General features: G+C 34.0%; 1 protein-coding gene across 1 annotated transcript; it reads right to left on the bottom strand.

The window, feature by feature from the left end:
* Positions 1-1,476: 1,476 nt before the first annotated feature.
* On the bottom strand, positions 1,477-18,416 carry LOC117410499 (DNA-binding protein RFX6-like). Its single transcript, XM_034921553.2, has 19 exons — positions 18,191-18,416; positions 17,853-18,012; positions 17,390-17,513; positions 16,607-16,668; positions 15,655-15,732; positions 15,210-15,237; positions 13,360-13,467; positions 11,781-11,858; positions 11,581-11,694; positions 11,218-11,267; positions 10,059-10,218; positions 9,544-9,691; positions 8,847-8,956; positions 8,641-8,758; positions 7,808-7,930; positions 6,668-6,868; positions 5,647-6,162; positions 3,824-4,036; positions 1,477-2,432 (listed from the first exon to the last, which is right to left on the bottom strand). The coding sequence occupies exons 1-19, from the start codon at positions 18,414-18,416 to the stop codon at positions 2,245-2,247; spliced, it is 2,805 nt and encodes a 934-aa protein (XP_034777444.2). The 3' UTR covers positions 1,477-2,244.
* Between the last annotated feature and the right edge of the window lie 236 nt (positions 18,417-18,652).

Here is an 18,652-nt window from a genome sequence, read left to right as displayed (position 1 = left end):
CGGACTTCTACAGGCTCCGACCTGTAGGGACTTGGTATTCTATAATAGATAGAGAGGGGCGAAGAAGTGAGACAGTTAGTGTCCCGTACAGGGCATTCAGTGATTTAAAGAGTCTCTTGTGTTTGAATATTGTAAATAAAAGTGACTTGCCTGCAACCTCTACGTGTCTGTGCTCGTCGGTGGAAGCCGGTGAGAGGAGTATCCCGCAGGGTACCCCTCCAGTTTGTTACATAATATATATATATATATATATATATATATCAAGGGTTCTGTTCTAGACAAATCATTAGAACGGACCAAAAACAGTTCAAGCAATCATAAAAACAGCAATACAAAATAAAAGAAAAACCATTCCAATGTATAGGATCCTGGTCATAGTCAGATCTAAAATACATGTGTATCAGTGATTTTAAAAGGTTTTGTGAAGAGGCCGTTCTTATGTTTGAAGGCAACGAATTCCAAAAATGAGATGCCTTACATTAAAAAGAACGTTGCTCGATTAGAGATTTTAAAAGTAGGCACATCATTTGATCCTAGTGCATAGGAAGAGTTACATGTCTCTAACAGAGATGTAAGGTAACTTGAAGTTACACCTTATAAATGAAACAAAAAAAAATGACAGAGCCTTCTGTTCTCCAGACTGAGCCACCCAATAGTCATGATCCCAGATTATTAACATGTAATTAGAGTGACTATCAGCTGAAACCTAATTTATACATTGTACATACCTTCTGGATACTCATTTCAAAAGTATCCAAAAAGTATGCGACAGAATGCCTGTACAGAGACAGAGGTCTCTTCTCAATAACAGTAGTACCTTAGAACAGCTTGATTGGGGTTCTATTGTTGCTCTCTGAAACTTAAAATATTGATTCTTCCATGGCAGTGTAGTAGATATGACTGTGAATAAGATAAAAACAATTTGAGTTTGTTGGTGTATTTTGTATAATATGAAAGTGTAACCTCTATCAGTGGGATTTAAATATTAGAGAGAAAGTTTTTCTTGTAGCAGTCGTGTCACAGAGTAGGTATGCACTTCTCTTCCCTTTATGGTAAAATTACATGTCGCTTTAAAACTACGTAGATGAGTTAGTCATTGTACATGAGGATTTAAAATATAATTTAAACAAGAAAAGTATTATTTGGTTTACAGCAAGTTCGTCTTGCTAACTTGGAGTTCTATTTTTTATGCTAAAAACACCAGTGTACCAATTGGAATAATGCATAAAAATGTATCTATTTTACATTGTGCTTTTTTAAAATTCTGATTAAAGAAATATGGATTCTTGGCTTATTACAATATCACGTAACCTAGGAGTTATATACAATATGCAGTGGTTTTATTAACACATTTTGTCTTTGCCTAGGTAACTAGTGAGGAATCATAGAACCACACACTGACCATGCAGAGTAGTGTAGGACAGTTAATATAACATACTTTTAGAGCTTCAGTCATAAAAATGTAATGCAATAGACATATATTTAGACAAGCTGTCTAATATGTAAATGTTCATGTGCTAATCCTACAACATTTTGTGAACTCAGTATTTAATATTCAGAAAGGGGTTTTCATACAAATTATTACAACATACATATAATGGTGGCAATCAGCTTTAATCTAAATCAACAAATATATTATAGTATCTCTGGAGCTGTCAAATTTACATCAGTACAGAGTGACCTTGTAAACATATTCAAGGAGGTAGAAGCACATCCAATAAATAGAGAAAAAAAACAGAAATAAAATAATAAACAACACTGTATTACAACAATTAATAGAAGATTGTGATTGCATAAATTAATATATTTTGATATACATATATTGACAGTTTTTATTCATAACAAAGAGGTACCACCACGTCTTTTAAAAAATATAAAATGATATTGTGGCATAATTGTGTAAAACCTTATAAAATTGTGTTTGTCCAATGATGGTTTCCATAGCAGCATGTCTATAAGCCCCGTTTGTGTTTGTCCACTGCTTTTCTTTTGAGAGGCACTTTGAAAGGTGTTGTTTTAATTTCCTGCATGGTAATGAGTAATCACTTTCTCTGCGTGTGTCACCCAGTTAAGCAGTTTTCAAGAACACATACTTTTTTTTTTATATATATATATATCCTTATCAATTAAACAAGCAAAGGTGTATTTTATGCAGCATTCAGACAGGGCTTAAGTGCACTGACAAAGGAATAATCTTTTTGTTAGGCAGGCAGAGAATAGTCCTACTGTAAAACATATGAGTTGTTATGTTCCTCCTGCTGCAGCCCCCATGAAGACAGTGTTGATTGGGGGGAGGGTGGGCACCATGTCTCTGACTTCACTAGGCTGCCTGTGTGGTGGGCCCATTGCATCCTGGGAATGGTACTGAGTGGAAGTTCCATACATACACTGGGAGGAGGGTGAGGAGGAAATGGCGCTTGGTATAGTTGGTGCTGTTAAAAAAAAATGCATTTGGATTTCTTAATTTCAGACCTTTACTAAATCTATCCTGACAGTTTGTCCATGTTGACCAGCCCACTTAAAAAAATCATAGGTATCAAAAAAAAAATCAGGTATCATAGGTTCATAGGTATCCAAATGTAAGCAACAGACAATTATAATTAGGGCTTCTGTTTTTCAGTTTTTAGCCATTTCATTTTTCCATGCTTATTTTTTAACTATTTTCAAGTTTTATGTAAATCGTTTTTTTTTTTTTGCGGCTTTCGTTTTTCATATACTGTATGAAATGATTGTTTTCAGTTGCTTTCCAAAATGCTTGAGAATTTTTTTTACATTTCGCCACAATTTGCAATTCTGTTTTAAATCCTCTGTATCTTAACTGTAATGCAGCTTTAAATCCCGCAAATAAATTGCAATCTCGTTTTAAATCTCACAAGTGGCGTCTCCAATAGAAATGTAGGAATTTGCTGCCACTCAGTAGTAGGGGTGGGTTTAAAGTATTCAGATCGAATCAATGATAGATACAAGTCAGGAAGGAGGGACATTGCCCAACTGCACTGGGAAAGATATATATTTTTTTGTAGTAGTAGGTTTTTGTTTTTTAATGGGAAAGGGGTGAATGTGAATTGCGTAGCCATTATAACTTAATTTTGTTTTTAATATAAATGTGGACATTGGTGATGTACTGTATGTACATATCTATCTAGATCTATATATACACAGAGGAGGCTGTGTGGTCCAGTGGTTAAAGAAAAGGGCTTGTAACCCGGAGGTCCCCGGTTCAAATCCCACCTCAGCCACTGACTCATTGTGTGACCCTGAGCAAGTCACTTAACCTCCTTGTGCTCCGTCTTTCGGGTGAGACGTAGTTGTAAGTGACTCTGCAGATGATGCATAGTTCACACACCCTAGTCTCTGTAAGTCGCCTTGGATAAAGGCGTCTGCTAAATAAACAAATAATAATAATAATATATATATATATATATATAGTAGCAATATGTAGGACTAATCCAATTCATTCTTAGCACAAGCTTTTGAGGATTACTCATCTACTAACAATGCAATAAATATCACAGCTGCTAAAAGGGCAGATGTGTTTGCTACACACAGTGTGGACAAAGCCGTCTCTATGTTAGGTCACAATGGTCTTGTACTTAGCGACAAAGGGGAGCAAATGCAAGAGCTAAAATACAGCCCCTGCTCATTTAATTTTGTGGTTATACATGACGTGTTGGAAAAACTAAGGCACTGAAATAATCTTCATAACTACAAATTTCAAAGCAGCATTGAAATGGAGAAATCTGTAGGCACTGTAAATTAAGCTCTGTGCTTTGTAGTCATTGAAAGGTAGGCTTTCAGTACAGTAAAGAAATGCATTACTCACCTACAGGTGCTCGGCAAACTAGAGATGAAGAGTCTGTGTAAAAAGTACCTGTAGGCTTCCTTCCATTATCATCTAAAATGTTCAGTGGGTCGTGGATGTCACTATATGCAGGTAATGAATGAGCAGTGCTAACGCTACTAATAACAGAAACATGTTGATCAATCATTGAGCCAAGTCTCTGAGCATCGCGGTAGCTGCTGTTCCCATAGTACCCTGAAAAATGAAGGTAGGAACGAGTCAACACTATGGACAGTCATGTGTAAACCTTTCTCAGTATCAAGGTGTGCCTTTGTTTAGTGTTACATAGACAGTGTGCTGTCTAATGAAAGGTGAACAGAGCTCCAGGGAATCCAGATATTCAGGTTTGGTCTGGCTCATATCCCCTTAAAAAATCACCATCCTTATGCATTTCTGTTCTGCACAGGAACTACCATTAGATCTGTTTCTTTCTTTTTTTAAAATGTATGATTCAAAGGGTAATTGCTTAATATTGTAATGTTTACAGGTGAAATTAAAATTACATTTCTCTCTTTTCTCTGGATATGGTGGGTCAATATCTAAAGAATCGAATTGGCTGGAAGCTGTGTGTCATGCACCATAATTTTATGACAACAATTTAATAAGACCCTGATATTCACAGTCTCAACTATAGCTACATTTTGCTCAGAAACAATATTATAAAATTATTTCCTATTTGAATTAAATGAAGGTTTGTATGAAAAAATAACACAAGAAAATAATCAAGGTAATTCATTTCTCATGAACAGACAGCTAATTTGTGGGATAAACCCATTTCTGCTAATTAGTTTGCACAGCTGTAAAATTCACATTACCAACCAATGGCTGGCCTTTGGATAAGGAGGTCATGCATTAACTACCAGGCTGTGATCTGCCTAGACCAGGGGTGTCAAACTCAGTTCCTGGAGGGCTGCAGTGTCTTCTGGCTTTCGTTCCACCCGAGCTCTCAATTACTTAATTGGTCTAATTATTTGATTAACTGGACACATTTAACACTTCTCTTTAGGCCTCAAAATGTTTAATAGGTAGTGTACCTTGAATCAAATAATTATGTTAATTGAGAGGTTAAGTTGGAATGAAAACCAGAAGACCCTGCGGCCCTCGAGGACTGGAGTTTGACACCCCTGGCCCTAGACTATGAAGGACACAATCGGGGGCAGGCCGTCTGGACAAAATAACCCCTTCCTAGAACTGTAGCTGGATCCTCAGCATATACCTATTGATATGTTAAATACAGGCATTGAAATCCCTGCATTTCTAGAGATGGGGCAGAGGCAGAAGATAACACTATTACAAAGGACTTCCCAAAATCGAATCTTTTTAAATGCATTTTCAATACCCCAATTTTGTTATTCGCAAAAAATATGAATCTCTCCCCTGTTCCCCCCCTTTCTTGTGCTGAAGACCTTTTTACTTGATACAAGTTTACTTGTATTGCAATGTGTAGTAAAATACTAAAATCTAAGTATGGTAAAGCAGAGTTAAAACATTGTTGACCATAATAAATCATGATAAATGCATTGCATATGCATGACAAAAGCAAGGTATTTCAAATATAGCTGTACAAAAATAAAAGTATCACATCCTGTGTTGTCTGTCAAATTCTGTCCAATTAAGCAGCAATCAATTCATGTGACCTACGGAAGTGACTATGTACCAGGAAGCAACAGTGTATACAAATAATGCATAAAGCCTTGGTTATAACTCCATTAGGCAGAAACTTTCTAGAGGTAAAACATTTTTACGAGATTAAATAGCAATATGCACAGGTTGTAAGACATACAAGTCAGAAATACAGTGCTTACCATTCTGTCCAGCAGCTGTATAGGGTATATCTTGACAGTTTCCACTCAATGAATTCCCAATAAAATGAAAGTTGCTGGAGTTAACAAACTGCATGCTTTGTGCTTCTGTGGTGTTATCTGGAGGTGATCCGAAATTGGAAGTGGGCCTGGCACTGTATGGGGATACTGCACAGCTGCTACTGAAATAGTCTTTAGACAGCTGTTGTTCACTGAAGGAAGGACAATGGCTGGAGTCGGCTCTGTGATGATAAACTGATGGAGGGAGGTGCGTCTGGGACCTAAAGATGGCTGGATAGTTAGAGCCAGCACTGTAATAGTTCTGATTTGTCTGTGACAGTGTCTGGTACAATGGATCTGAGAATGTGGCACAGCCAGCATGTGACTGTATTGCCGGACAGGCACTCTGGGATCTCATAGCCATCGGACCTTGGTTTATCACACTTCCTCTGTTCACCAGTGCTGGTGAAATGGGTGGTGTCATTAGTGGACCACTATTGTGAGAAAGTTCCATTTGCCCTACAGAAATAGAAGGATGATATGAAAATATGGTTAATAAAATTGCCTACAGAAATATTAAAAAATACATTTAACTAATACAATTTTTTCTCTAAAATTGGTGTATACAGAATTATAAAACATTATGTAAAACAGGGACAGCTTTCTGTTTCTATTATATACATGGGCTAATCAAAAAATAATTGGAATGAACTGAAAGTAATGCAAGCTTAGATATTGACAAAGAAAAATACCCGAGGGTTACATAATTCAAACTAAATGTCCATCCTAATTCAGACCACCTGTATGTAATCCTTCATCATCTACCTTAAACACATATAGCTGTGTTAGTCAGGAGAAGAAGAAGAAGAAGAAGAAGAAGAAGAAGAAGAAGAAGAAGAAGAAGAAGAAGAAGAAGAAGGAGGAGGAAAAGAAGATTATGAAAATCTCTTCTCAAAAAACACCACAAAACTGAGATGGCTCAGTTAAATTAATGATTTATAGTTTCTATCATGGGCAAGAATACCTGTAATGTGGAGGGTGTCTGCATCCCCCTCTGGGAATGTAGCCATGTTAGCGCTCATGCTGTGCTGGTTTAGAGATATATACGTGTGCTCTGAAAGGGATTCATTTTTAACTGACGAGTCGCTGGGAAGTGCCCTGAATTTATTCCGGTTGGCAAGAAAGCAGGAGCTCGGGGATGCTGTGAAGGCAGCTTTACTGGCATCTGGCATTCATAAAAAAGTATTTTAAAAAAACACGTAAACAATATGCATCTTTAGAACCCCCAAAAAGTGCCAATAAACACAGGGAATAAACTTACTAACATTTAGTCTCCTTCTATGTCAGCTACTTTATTAAATTCAATTTATAACAGATGGTTAAAAAAAAACATCCTTCATTTAATAAGGTCTAGTGTTTGCTGTACTTTACTAATATATGTGATGATTCATTTTGCTAACAAAAAAGGATCCATATACATTAATCCTGCATTAGAAACTTCAGTGGAAAATGTAAAAAACATAATATTTGTTTGGTGAACAGTAAATGTCAATAATCTGTCCAATGACTTAATGAATAAACATGTTGAAATTCAATAAAGATGAAAGGGCAGGTTTAAGAGTCTGATCTGACAAACATGAATGAATAAGGCTTCAACGCCATGTACTTAAAATGTAACAAAAAGGAAACATGTGTTTTAGTACAGCTGTCACCAGAGTATTTGGTATTCATATTTCATTCATTCATAAATGTCATAAATGAGAGAAAATGAAACCCCAAAATATAAACTCTGAATACCAGAATATGGCAAATTACATATCCCTCATTTTACTGTCAATTTGATTAAAAGTGTGTACATTATTATTGGGATACTTCAATATTCAGACAAAAGCTTTGAGATGCAAAAATGACCACATTTGGGATCTCCAGAAGCATAAAATATAACAACCAAAGATTAAATAAAAACTTCTTACTACAGGTGTTTATATTGCTTAGTGTGAAATAAACTCAACAGCAGAGGGTTTTTTCCTTAGTTTTGGTGGGCAACTTGGTTGGAATACCACAAAATATCATATATTTAAAAGAGGATGTGGGAAGTTAATTACATTAAATTAAACAAAGACAATATTTCAGGTTAATAAATGTAAAAGCAAATATACACTACCTGCATTTTTCATATACTTGTCTAATAAATTCTGAAGATCCTGCTCTTTGTCATTGTTGAACTGGGTCTCTATGGCCAAAAGAATGTACTCATCCAGCAGCATTCTGATCAGGTGAAAGGAGCCTGTTGTATGCAGAGAGAGGATATTATCTTAGTGACCATCTTTTCCACTTTTCCATCTTTTCCACTTCAAGTGAGTTGCCCTGTTCTCATTCAAACAATCCACAATAGGTTCAACTTTTTAGAGGCTTTAATCTCTATACAAGAGTCTGATAAGAGTGTGCTTGCCTTGAACTGGTCATTTTGTTTTATGACTCATGTACCCATTGTTGTACACAGATTGTCGGTGGAGTGTAAACGAGGGAGAATATTACTGCAGTTCCCTCTTTAGAATCATTTACAAAGGTATTCTGAAGGATTGGCAGCATTACAACAAACACAAAGGCTTGGTTAATATGAAGTTATGTCTCCATTCAGTTGTGAAGCATGCCAGCAGTTTACACTCTGCCTTCTGTATGAGTATCACTTATTTCAGATTTATGTATCTGCTTCTCGTCATCTACATCCAGTATAAACTGTATTATATGAATAAAAATAAAAATAAACTGATAATAGAAAAATAGCTGAAAACCAAAACATGTTACCATGCTTAAATATCACTCAAATGGGCATTGTCTTGTGATTGAAATAGAAATCCATATTTATAAGACTACAACACTTGAGATGACATGTGCTGATAAAAAGAACATCATAGTAAAGTGGAGACAACAATAATCCTGAGGAGTTCTCTAAAAACATACAAATGATAAGGTGACAAAAGCTCTCTATCTTACCAAAACTGGTTGCATTGTTAAGTGTCAGGTTGTGCATCACTCGTGCCCCAAAAAAGCTCCATTTTAAAAGGAAATCTTGGGCTCTCTTTTTCAAAGATCTCCTGTTTTGCTTACTTGGCTAGAAAAAAAGGTTATTGGAAATCAGCATCAAGTAAGCTACTCAGTTATTTCTAATACACAGTGAAGGGGCTGCCATGAAACAATACCTTGATGACTCTTTGCTCCACCACGGTATCCAACCACTCAATAAAAGATTCCACAGTTGCATTTTTCTTGAGAAGTTCCTTTAGCTCTTGAAACACTGTTACAGAATCATCTAACATGTAAAAGGGAAAACATAAGGCACCTTTGTATTCAGAAATTTCAGATATTATCCAACAAAAAACCTATGCAAAATGTTTTAAAAAAGAAACATTTACAAATGTACAGTTCTTTTAAAGCTAAAGGCTCATCAGTAATTCTTTATTTCTTCTTGAAAGACTCCACCAATTAAGAAATTGGTTTTAGAGGTACAGTATGATCCTTCTGAGGTCTGTTTCAGTGACATGGCTTTTTGTGTCATTGCACTTTTCTTGTAACTAGTAAAGTTATTAAGTGGGTCATTACATCAACCACATGAAACCCCAGCTGGATTAAAATAGAGTTAAAGTGCACCATTAATTAGATCTGCCACTGTTTAGATCATTAAAAAAGACTACATTTATTTAGGTTAAAAAAATGAAACACAATCACTTAATTACATGATGAAATTAAACCCAAGAACAGGTCTTATCCCCATCCTCCTACTGTATCAGAAATTTATATTTATATTTGAATATTAGTTAGTACTGTATGTATGTGTATTTAATATTTTATGAGAATAAGACAATTGTGTAAAGACAAATAGATGTCTTGATTACTTACATTCTGAGTAGAGGTCAGAGTCCTGGTGGTCTGTGCAGCCTGAGACAGTGAGGAGAGCCTGAGAACCAATGCTGTTTAAATCCACCTTTTCAATGTCACACACCATTGAGTTAACTATATTCTGGTCAAACAAGGCAGGCCTGGCAATCTGTGACAAAGTCACAATGTTATTAGTTAGATTTGGTATAGAAATATTTAGCAGTAGCAAGATAATTATGTACCCCCTTTTGCAGTGCGACCAATTGCTGATAAACGAATAAATACTAATAAACAAACAAATCACTTTTATTTATGAGTTCAGTTTTTTCAGACCACAAACAGCTTCCGGTCAAACATTTAGAGTAGCACAGAACATAGTGTATTACTTGTATTGTAACACTTGAATGTATTTGTATTTGCTTGCGATTGTAAGTCGCCCTAGATAAGGGCGTCTGCTAAGAAATAAATAATAATAATAATAATAATAATAATAATAATAATAATAATAATAATAGTGAGTTTGGCTCATTGCTTACCTGGGCAAGATGTAAAAATGATGTTTGCCGCTTCAGTGAAGACACAAATCTTCGTGCAATGGGCAGTTTTTTCTCAGAAAGAGCCTTGGGCAGATTTTCCAGAGATGAAACTATCCAGTGTTCCCAATGTTTTGCAAAATTTCTGATTTCTGCAAGCAAACTGGTGGAGAGAAACACATAAATTACCCATAACTTATCCAAACTTTCCTTCATTATGCATGAAGCCTTCTTTTCAGTTTGCTTTCGCTACCTTCTACCTCAGGGGTTCTCAGCATTTTTTGACTCACACTCCACCTTAGTCATTTTTTTTTTTTTTAACATGGAGCCCCTGTCCCCACCTCACCCTCCCCTGGCACGACAGCGAGAATTATAAATCACAAATCATAAATCAACCATCACAGTGAAGTATTTGCCATAATTTCAGTACATCTTATCCTGTGTACAGATGTCAGTGTTCAACGATCAAAACAAAAAAAACACACCTTTTGTACCGTCTGTAAAATGCATCACCCTATTAATAACTTTCTTTAACTTTTTTATGAACTTGACACGAGTTTCTCCAAAGAAAATGTTACCAAAATCGCAAAAAACGTTTAAAAACCCATGTTTCTTTGGCTGCTCTTCTATTTTTTAATAAATAGTCGGTACATTACCACAGAAGACATACTGTTCATCTGCAGTGCCAACAAAGGGAAATCCAATTTCCAAGCAACTTTCTTCATATTTCTGAACTTTTTGTTTTTTTGCACCAAGGGTACAATGCGGCGGGAACAGACTGTCACTGGTCCTTAAACACAAATTTGCCTGTGACTGGGTCTCTGCTTTATTAAGCACAGCTTTACCAATTAAATAACTACTGGCATCATAGGTCAAATTCACATTTAAGACTTTTTGAATAAATAAAGTGGCAGTCTTTGTTTTAATGTTTGCTCTTCAGTGTTTATTGAGGACAAATTAGTAGCTGGAGATATGACATAAAAGACTTCCTTTACAGTTCAAATGGGGAAAAAATAAGACATAGAATAATGTACCTGAACCAAGACATCCGATGGTATATACTGCATCAATTTGAAATGCTTTTCCTTTTTAAAAGCAAACTTATTCTGTCTATTTGATATTTAAGGATAACATTTTTTAAAATATTTCTTTTATATTTTACCTTTCAGGCATTTCTTGCATTGTGGCAGGGATCAAAACATCAGTCAGCACCTAAAGAACAGGCAATAAAACATTAATAACCTTAATAAAACATTAATAACCTTAATTACACACAGAATTGAAGTGCTTCCTGATGTACAAGGTGGATGCACAGTAAATATGCCACTTTGAACTGCCGCTGGGTAAATATGTGTAACTGACCCTTCCTTCAGCCAACAGTATCCCTATTAATTACACTTGAATGTAACAATTAAAATGCCCCCATCCTGGACGTTTTATGCCTCAACCTGCTAAGTTTAAATGCTCTATTTTAAATAGCAGTATTTAATAAGTATGTATAATTATAATTCAAATAAGTTCCTACCTTATACAGTATGGAGTCACATAAGCAGAAAATGTCAATAATAATGGGATTGTCCAGCAGAGGTAATAGGTGGTCTGGCATTCCCTGCCAGAAATGCAGTAGGAAATTCTGTATCTGAAACCATTAAACAGAATGACATTGTTTTCTCAAAGCAAAGGGTCATTTAATATGAAAATTCATCTTTATTTTAGAATTCTTACCTCTTCAAAGTTGCCATTGATTGCATTGTCCAAGATGCACTGACAATGAGTTTTGTACATCATGACAAGCGTGTCTACCTGTCCCAAAAGAGAACGTGATTTGCAAAGAAATGAACAGGGTTTGCGGTGGGCAGGATGTTTTCAGAGTGCAGTTGATGGAAATAGTCAAAATGCAGTTCTGTAACACCCTATTCAGTAAAGGATTTTTAAATGATTTCCATTAGTATTAATAAGACTGGGGTGTTCGAGGTAGAATAAAATAATTGACAATATAGTATATATTTAGGGCTTCTGTTTTTAGGGTTTTATTAATTGAACTTGTAGATGCTTATTTTTAGCTATTTTTGAGTTTTATGTAAATTGTTTTTTTTCAGGGCTTTCGTTTTTCATATACTGTATGAAATGAGTGTTTTCAGTTGCTTTCCAAAATGCTTGAGCGTTTTTTTTTGTGTGTGTGTCAAAATATGTATAATAACTCGACAGTACTTGCACAGTTAAGTTGTACCTTCTTTCCTTTGCTGTCTTCCACAACGAAATCCCTACGGTTACATTCTTCTGGGGTTTTTGTGTGTAGGCATTTTTGTACATTTCACCACAATTCTGTTTTAAATCCTCTGTGTCTTAACTGTAATACAGCTTTAAATCCCGCCAACAAGCCTCCATCATGATTGTAATCATGTTTTAAATCTCGCAAGCAGAGTCTTCAATAGAAATGTAGGAATGTGCTGTCACTCAGTAGTTGGGGCGGGTTTAAAGTATTCAAAACTAATCAATGATAGATACAAGTCAGGAAGGCGGGACATTGCTGAGCAACACAGAAATGTATTTATTATTTTTGTAGTAGGTTTTATTTTTTAAATGTGAAAAGTCAACGTGAATTGATTAACTATTTCCACAGTTTTTACTGTGTTTTCCGGTGTTTATTTGCTATCCACCGATTTCATTTATTTTGTATCGGGGGTGTTTTATCGTGTTTTAGCGGTTAAAACCGAAAATCAGAAGCCCGATATATATTCAACTTGGATACATTTGTATCTTCATAATGAGACTGTAATAACAATATACTATTCATTTAAAATAGTATGATCTCAATAAGACATATTTTTTTAGGAATATAATTAAATGCACACACATACACACACACACAAAATAGTATATTTTTTGCTTTTATTTTCAAATATCTTTTTTTTTTATATGCAAAGCCATGGTTGCAGTATAAAGTGGTGAGACCTGCATGGCACTCGTTAGGAATGACAGCAGCAGTTACATTTATGAAGCTAACATACAGGAATAGGTATGGCATGATAAAACTTTCAACCCATTACTCCAGATTAAAGAATAGCTTTTTATATGTGCAAAAAAGAAACTCAACTATTGTTCTTCGTAAAAGTAATACAGATTTGGTTAGTCTATCATTATATTGAACTGAATTATTAATTGCTACAGTTTGAAGTAAACACAACACTGACTGATATGCTATGTAATGCCAATCTCACAGTATCTTTACAAAGCTCAGACATAGATAAGGCAGCTCTTTTTTTTCATTACAGCACAAATAGAGGGTATGTATTAATGATACCTTGTCTTTAGAAACAGACCCCTGAAGTACTAAAAGTTGAGCACTTGGGAATTCAGGGAGCAGAGTTCCAGTTTTTGAACTAAGAGAATATTTCCGTGTGAACCCTCCCTGTGAAAATAAATGAAGAAAACTATTTTAGGCACACCTGCTTGGATTATTACTTATCGTGTTCACTATGTGCTGTTCAGTTCGTTGCTCTTTTTCAAATTAAAAAGCTTTTAAAGAACCTTAAAACAGGACATTTATTTCAAACGTTAGTACTAAAGTTTTGATGAGCAGTCTTTGTCAAAGTCTATATTTATTAATACATTTCGTTTTCATCATTAGAGTATACTTTATGATGGAGAGTGTAGTTTTGGATAAACACTTAATTTTATGGATTCAATATTTGTCATTCAATATAAGCCATGGATTGCTAACTAATTAGAGTGTCAAATTAAAAAATTAGACAAGTTTTATAGCTTAAACAGTAATTTTATCATATATATATATATATATATATATATATATATATATATATATATATATATATATATATAAATGGCTTATTAAGTCATTTTTTAAATAAATGTAATTACCATCGTTTTGACCTTAATAATTAACCTTAAAGGAAAATAGTCTTGTAAAATTAGTTCAGAACAAAGAAAAATATTTGATTTCATTAAGGTTTTCAACAAAATCCATTTTGATCCATTTTGTAGTCCTAATGGATTTACATTACCATGCCAGGCTGAGGCTGTATTCGTTTTTGTACCATCTGGTCTAACGGCCATTTAACACTACGATAATGACTGCAATAGTATCTACTTAATTAGCCATGCAGTCTGTAATTACAAATAATTTTTCAGATAACAAACTCGCCTCCTCTCTTAATTTAGCAACAGCCATTCATAAAAATGCGTAAACTGAACCATGTTGAGAAATAATATATTTTGAGGCCTGCTGTGTCTGCATTTAACAGAATTGTTAGTTACTGATCGGCTTGTTTTGACTTTTGGTTTTAAAAAAATCAACAAACTGAAATAGTAATATATTAGTAATAATACAATTCATTCATTTATATTTTATCACAGAGAGAAAATAACAAAAAACATATATATATATATATATATATATATATATATATATATATATATATATAACATAACTTCATAATAACACTGTTCCTTGATACACATAATACCTAATATTTGTAAAACTGCATTTTTACCATTTTTTTTATCAGTATCACCATTATAGTCACATTATGTACACAAGGAAAGTAAGACACACATTTACTGAATGTATTTTTGTTGTGAAAAACCTTAGTAAAGTATATATTTCAGTGCTGCACTTTTTAAAGTGTGTTAATATTTTTTGTTTCTGAATATAAAGTCATATGTTGGTCTGTATCTAAATGTATTGTTCCTTTTTTTTTAATCCCAATTTTCAAGTTAGGAATTTATGAAGGAATCCTAGCTCGGAGTTATACTACTAAATGTATAGTTTATTCAATCAACCAACCAATCAATCAATCAATCAATCAATCAATCTCTATTATTTATATAGCACCTGTTATGGTAAATCACCCCAAAGTGCTTTACATAGATAAAAACATTGATAAATATTTAAAGTCGAAATATGCAGGTGAACATGAAAAATTATATCTTCAGAATCTGCTGGATCAAAAATAAATTATATTTTATAGAACTGCCATAGCTATACTTTATAATGGCTGTACGCCATATTATGTATTTAGTTCAGACCAAAAGTATTAAAAGTAGTGGTTAATTCCACAATGTCTATAATGATAATTAGGGGATTAAACCTGGTTATATCAAAGTCGGCAAAGTTGGAAACAGAACACTTACCTCATTTTTTAGCTTGCTTCCTGAAAACCTGAGACAAAACACAAAAATATATTGTAATTTCAGTAGCAAGATGCATAATATTACAATATTGTTCTGAGCAATTGTTTACACTGTAATATTGTTTCTAATTGTAGAAACACTATCAAGTATGTTAATTTTATTTTAATAAACACATCTAATCAATATAGGTACACTTATTCTAATATTTAGTAAGAGCATCTGGTAGCAATCACTCAGTATGTGCACAGATTTCATTTACAGCATGGAAACAGATTGCTCTTTGTTCGGTATATCGTGTAGTGTGTACTATATCATTTCTGCCTGCTTTCTCCAAAACAAATACCATTTGTGTTATCAAGCCGTTGACTAATAAAACATACTACTGATAAAAACGAATAATAAAATAGGGCAGAAATTAACTGTGGATGTTCATCATGTGAGTTACCTTGTCAAGCCTTTTCCTGAGTACACAGAGTGGTAATATGCACTGCTTTCTTTAATGCCTATCCCATAATAATGGTATCTGTAATAAACACAGGCAGAACATAAAACAACAGAAATAGGTGGGGTTTTTTTTAGTTAGTTTAAGAGATGTACCTCTTTTATCAGAATTTATCCCAGGACGCGGCGATAGCTTGTACTGACAGCTGTTTGGAAAAATTTGAATTTAAGTAAACTATGTTCTGTAATATCCTCTATTTGTCAGGTATTGTAAGAACTTTCCTTTTTAGTTTTTCCACAGAATGCTTCCACGTGGAAAATGGGGGGGAGGTGGGGTATATGTACACTATACACTTTGCATTTAAACAGTTTTATACAGAGTTTGGTAGTAAAAAAAACAGTGACAAAGAGTACAACGAAAAAATGTGAAAAATGTGCTTTTCCTGAAACGAAATTGCTTTAAGGAAACGTGATCAAATCGGGGCCCTGGGTATAATCCCCAAGTTTGGATAAGATGGCAGTTGAGGTAAAATGGGTTTCAACAGCAGGGCTTATTTCCAAGTCTATTTCATCATGTTATTTTAAAAATGCAATAGAATACACTACTGAAGTGCACTGTTAAGACACTTGTTCAGACTGTAACTTTTCATTTAGCAGGTATAACTTTCCACATAATGGAAATTCACCAATGGCAAGTCATAGTTCTATATTTAACATGTTCAAAAAAGTATGAAAAACACAGAATCTAGTATATTTAAACAAAACCCTGGGTAAATCTTATTTTCCAAATTTTCTATAGCAATTGAACAATATATTGTACTCTGGTATCTGCAGTTCAAATTAGATTAATGAGAACCTGGCATGTGGTAAGGAGAATGACTAAAAAGTGAAAATATCACCTCTGTTTCCATTAGCAGATATGGAAATATTGAAATACTGCAGTCTGCTTTCCTTACTTTGAATGGCCTCTTGTCCCAAGCCTTCTTGTGGTAAGAAGAGGAAACTTCTGGCGTATAGTCTGAAAAAAAGATTTTATATTTTACTGTGCTATAGTACAGGGCAGCAGTGTGGAGTAGTGGTTAGGGCTCTGGACTCTTGACCGGAGGGTTGTGGGTTCAATCCCCAGTGGGGGACACTGCTGCTGTACCCTTGAGCAAGGTACTTTACCTAGATTGCGCCAGTAAAAACCCAACTGTATAAATGGATAATTGTATATAATGTGAAATAATGTATAATGTGATACCTTGTAACAATTGTAAGTCGCCCTGGATAAGGGCGTCTGCTAAGAAATAAATAATAATAATATATAACAAAGTACTGTGGTTAAGAAAATAAGGTTACATCTTCTCCAAAAAGACCATCACATTGTTACCTGCTGATGTTAGATTAATCGAGTATGGTTTAAAATGAGGCCCATACAGAAATTAAATATATATTTAACTTATGCTCTGTATATTAACATAGGTTCAAATTTTAGTCACAACATATGAGTAATTAATGTGTGCATGTGAAGAAGTAATGTCTGCAGTTTATCAATAAAAATGGTATATCTGTAGACACATTCACAACACATGCAAACACAAATGTACATGCATTTACTGTGTATGCTGTTTTATTTTCAGAAGACATCATTGTTAGTAGATCAGTCATGTTGAAATGTATTTGCTTACGATTGTAAGTCGCCCTGGATAAGGGCGTCTGCTAAGAAATAAATAAATAATAATAATAATAATGTTTACCTTCCCAAAGGTTGCAGCACAAGCAGGTTCCAGTTTCTCTTTTCTACAGAAATCCAAGTAATGAGCATATAGGATACACCTGGGTAAGCAAACTCCTTCACATACTATGTAGTTTTCTTCTAGCCTGACAAAGAAAAGAAAAGTTTCTAATACAGGTGAAACTTTCATTTATTATTATTATTATTATTATTATTATTATTATTATTATTAGTAGTAGTAGTAGTAGTAGTAGTAGTAGTATTAGTAGTTTGTAGTAGTAGTAGCAGTGTTGTTACTGTTATTAATAATAATAATAATAATAATAATAATAATAATAATAATAATAATAATAATAATAACAATAATAATAATAATAATAATAATAATAATAATAATACATATTGGAAAAGTATTTTTTTAGTAAAAAAAACAACAAAAAAAAACATAATCCATGCTAGAGTTGTTTTGTGTATCAAATACTTACCATTGCAGAGTGAGATGAGTTTGCTGCTTCTTGTCCTTTGTAATCTGGGTCATACTTTTCTTCTGAAAAGACTGCTTGCAAAGAAAATCATCCTTTTGGCTTTCTCGTGTATCTAAATCTTCTTCTTCTGAGGAAGGCGTCTCACTGCAGTGCTCTACTTCTATAAATATACAATATATTTATATTTATAATAAAATATCACCTGTTTCAACGACTACATTATATTGCGTTGAGTCGGATATCGTAGGTAGGTGTATACTGTAACTACATTCTAAACGGAATGACATACGTTATGTTTTAAAAATAAATAAATCTACTTTAATAAATGTACACTTTACCTGCTTTAATTCCTAAATAATCGTCATCTTCTTCGAACTTTGACGCCGAATTCTTCTTAATTCCAACATTATGTTCGTTTTCAACAGGGTAAGAAACTGTGGAACTTTTACCAAGTAGCGTCATGTATGGCTCATCTTGGATTCTTGAAGAAATCTTCTGAGGAGGCTGTAGATTATGAAACGAGTCCTCGCCATCTGACGACTCAGAAATCCTTTTCATTGGCATTTTCATGAAAGCGTTTTTCTGGTTGTTGTTGTTGTTGTTTTGTTGTTGTTGTTGTGTGTGTGTGTGTGTGTGTGTATATATATATATATATATATATATATATATATATATATATATATATATATATATATATATATATCCAAATCCAATTACCGGTACCTAAAAAGGAGAGAAAGGCGCAGTATTATAGCTCCTTATTATTTTTGTTCATAATTAATTCAAATTGAAAGTTGACA

Source organism: Acipenser ruthenus, chromosome 6 (assembly GCF_902713425.1).
Source record: "Acipenser ruthenus chromosome 6, fAciRut3.2 maternal haplotype, whole genome shotgun sequence".
In the NCBI taxonomy this organism is placed as follows: Eukaryota; Metazoa; Chordata; class Actinopteri; order Acipenseriformes; family Acipenseridae; genus Acipenser; species Acipenser ruthenus.
This window is presented reverse-complemented; position numbering and strand designations above follow the sequence as displayed.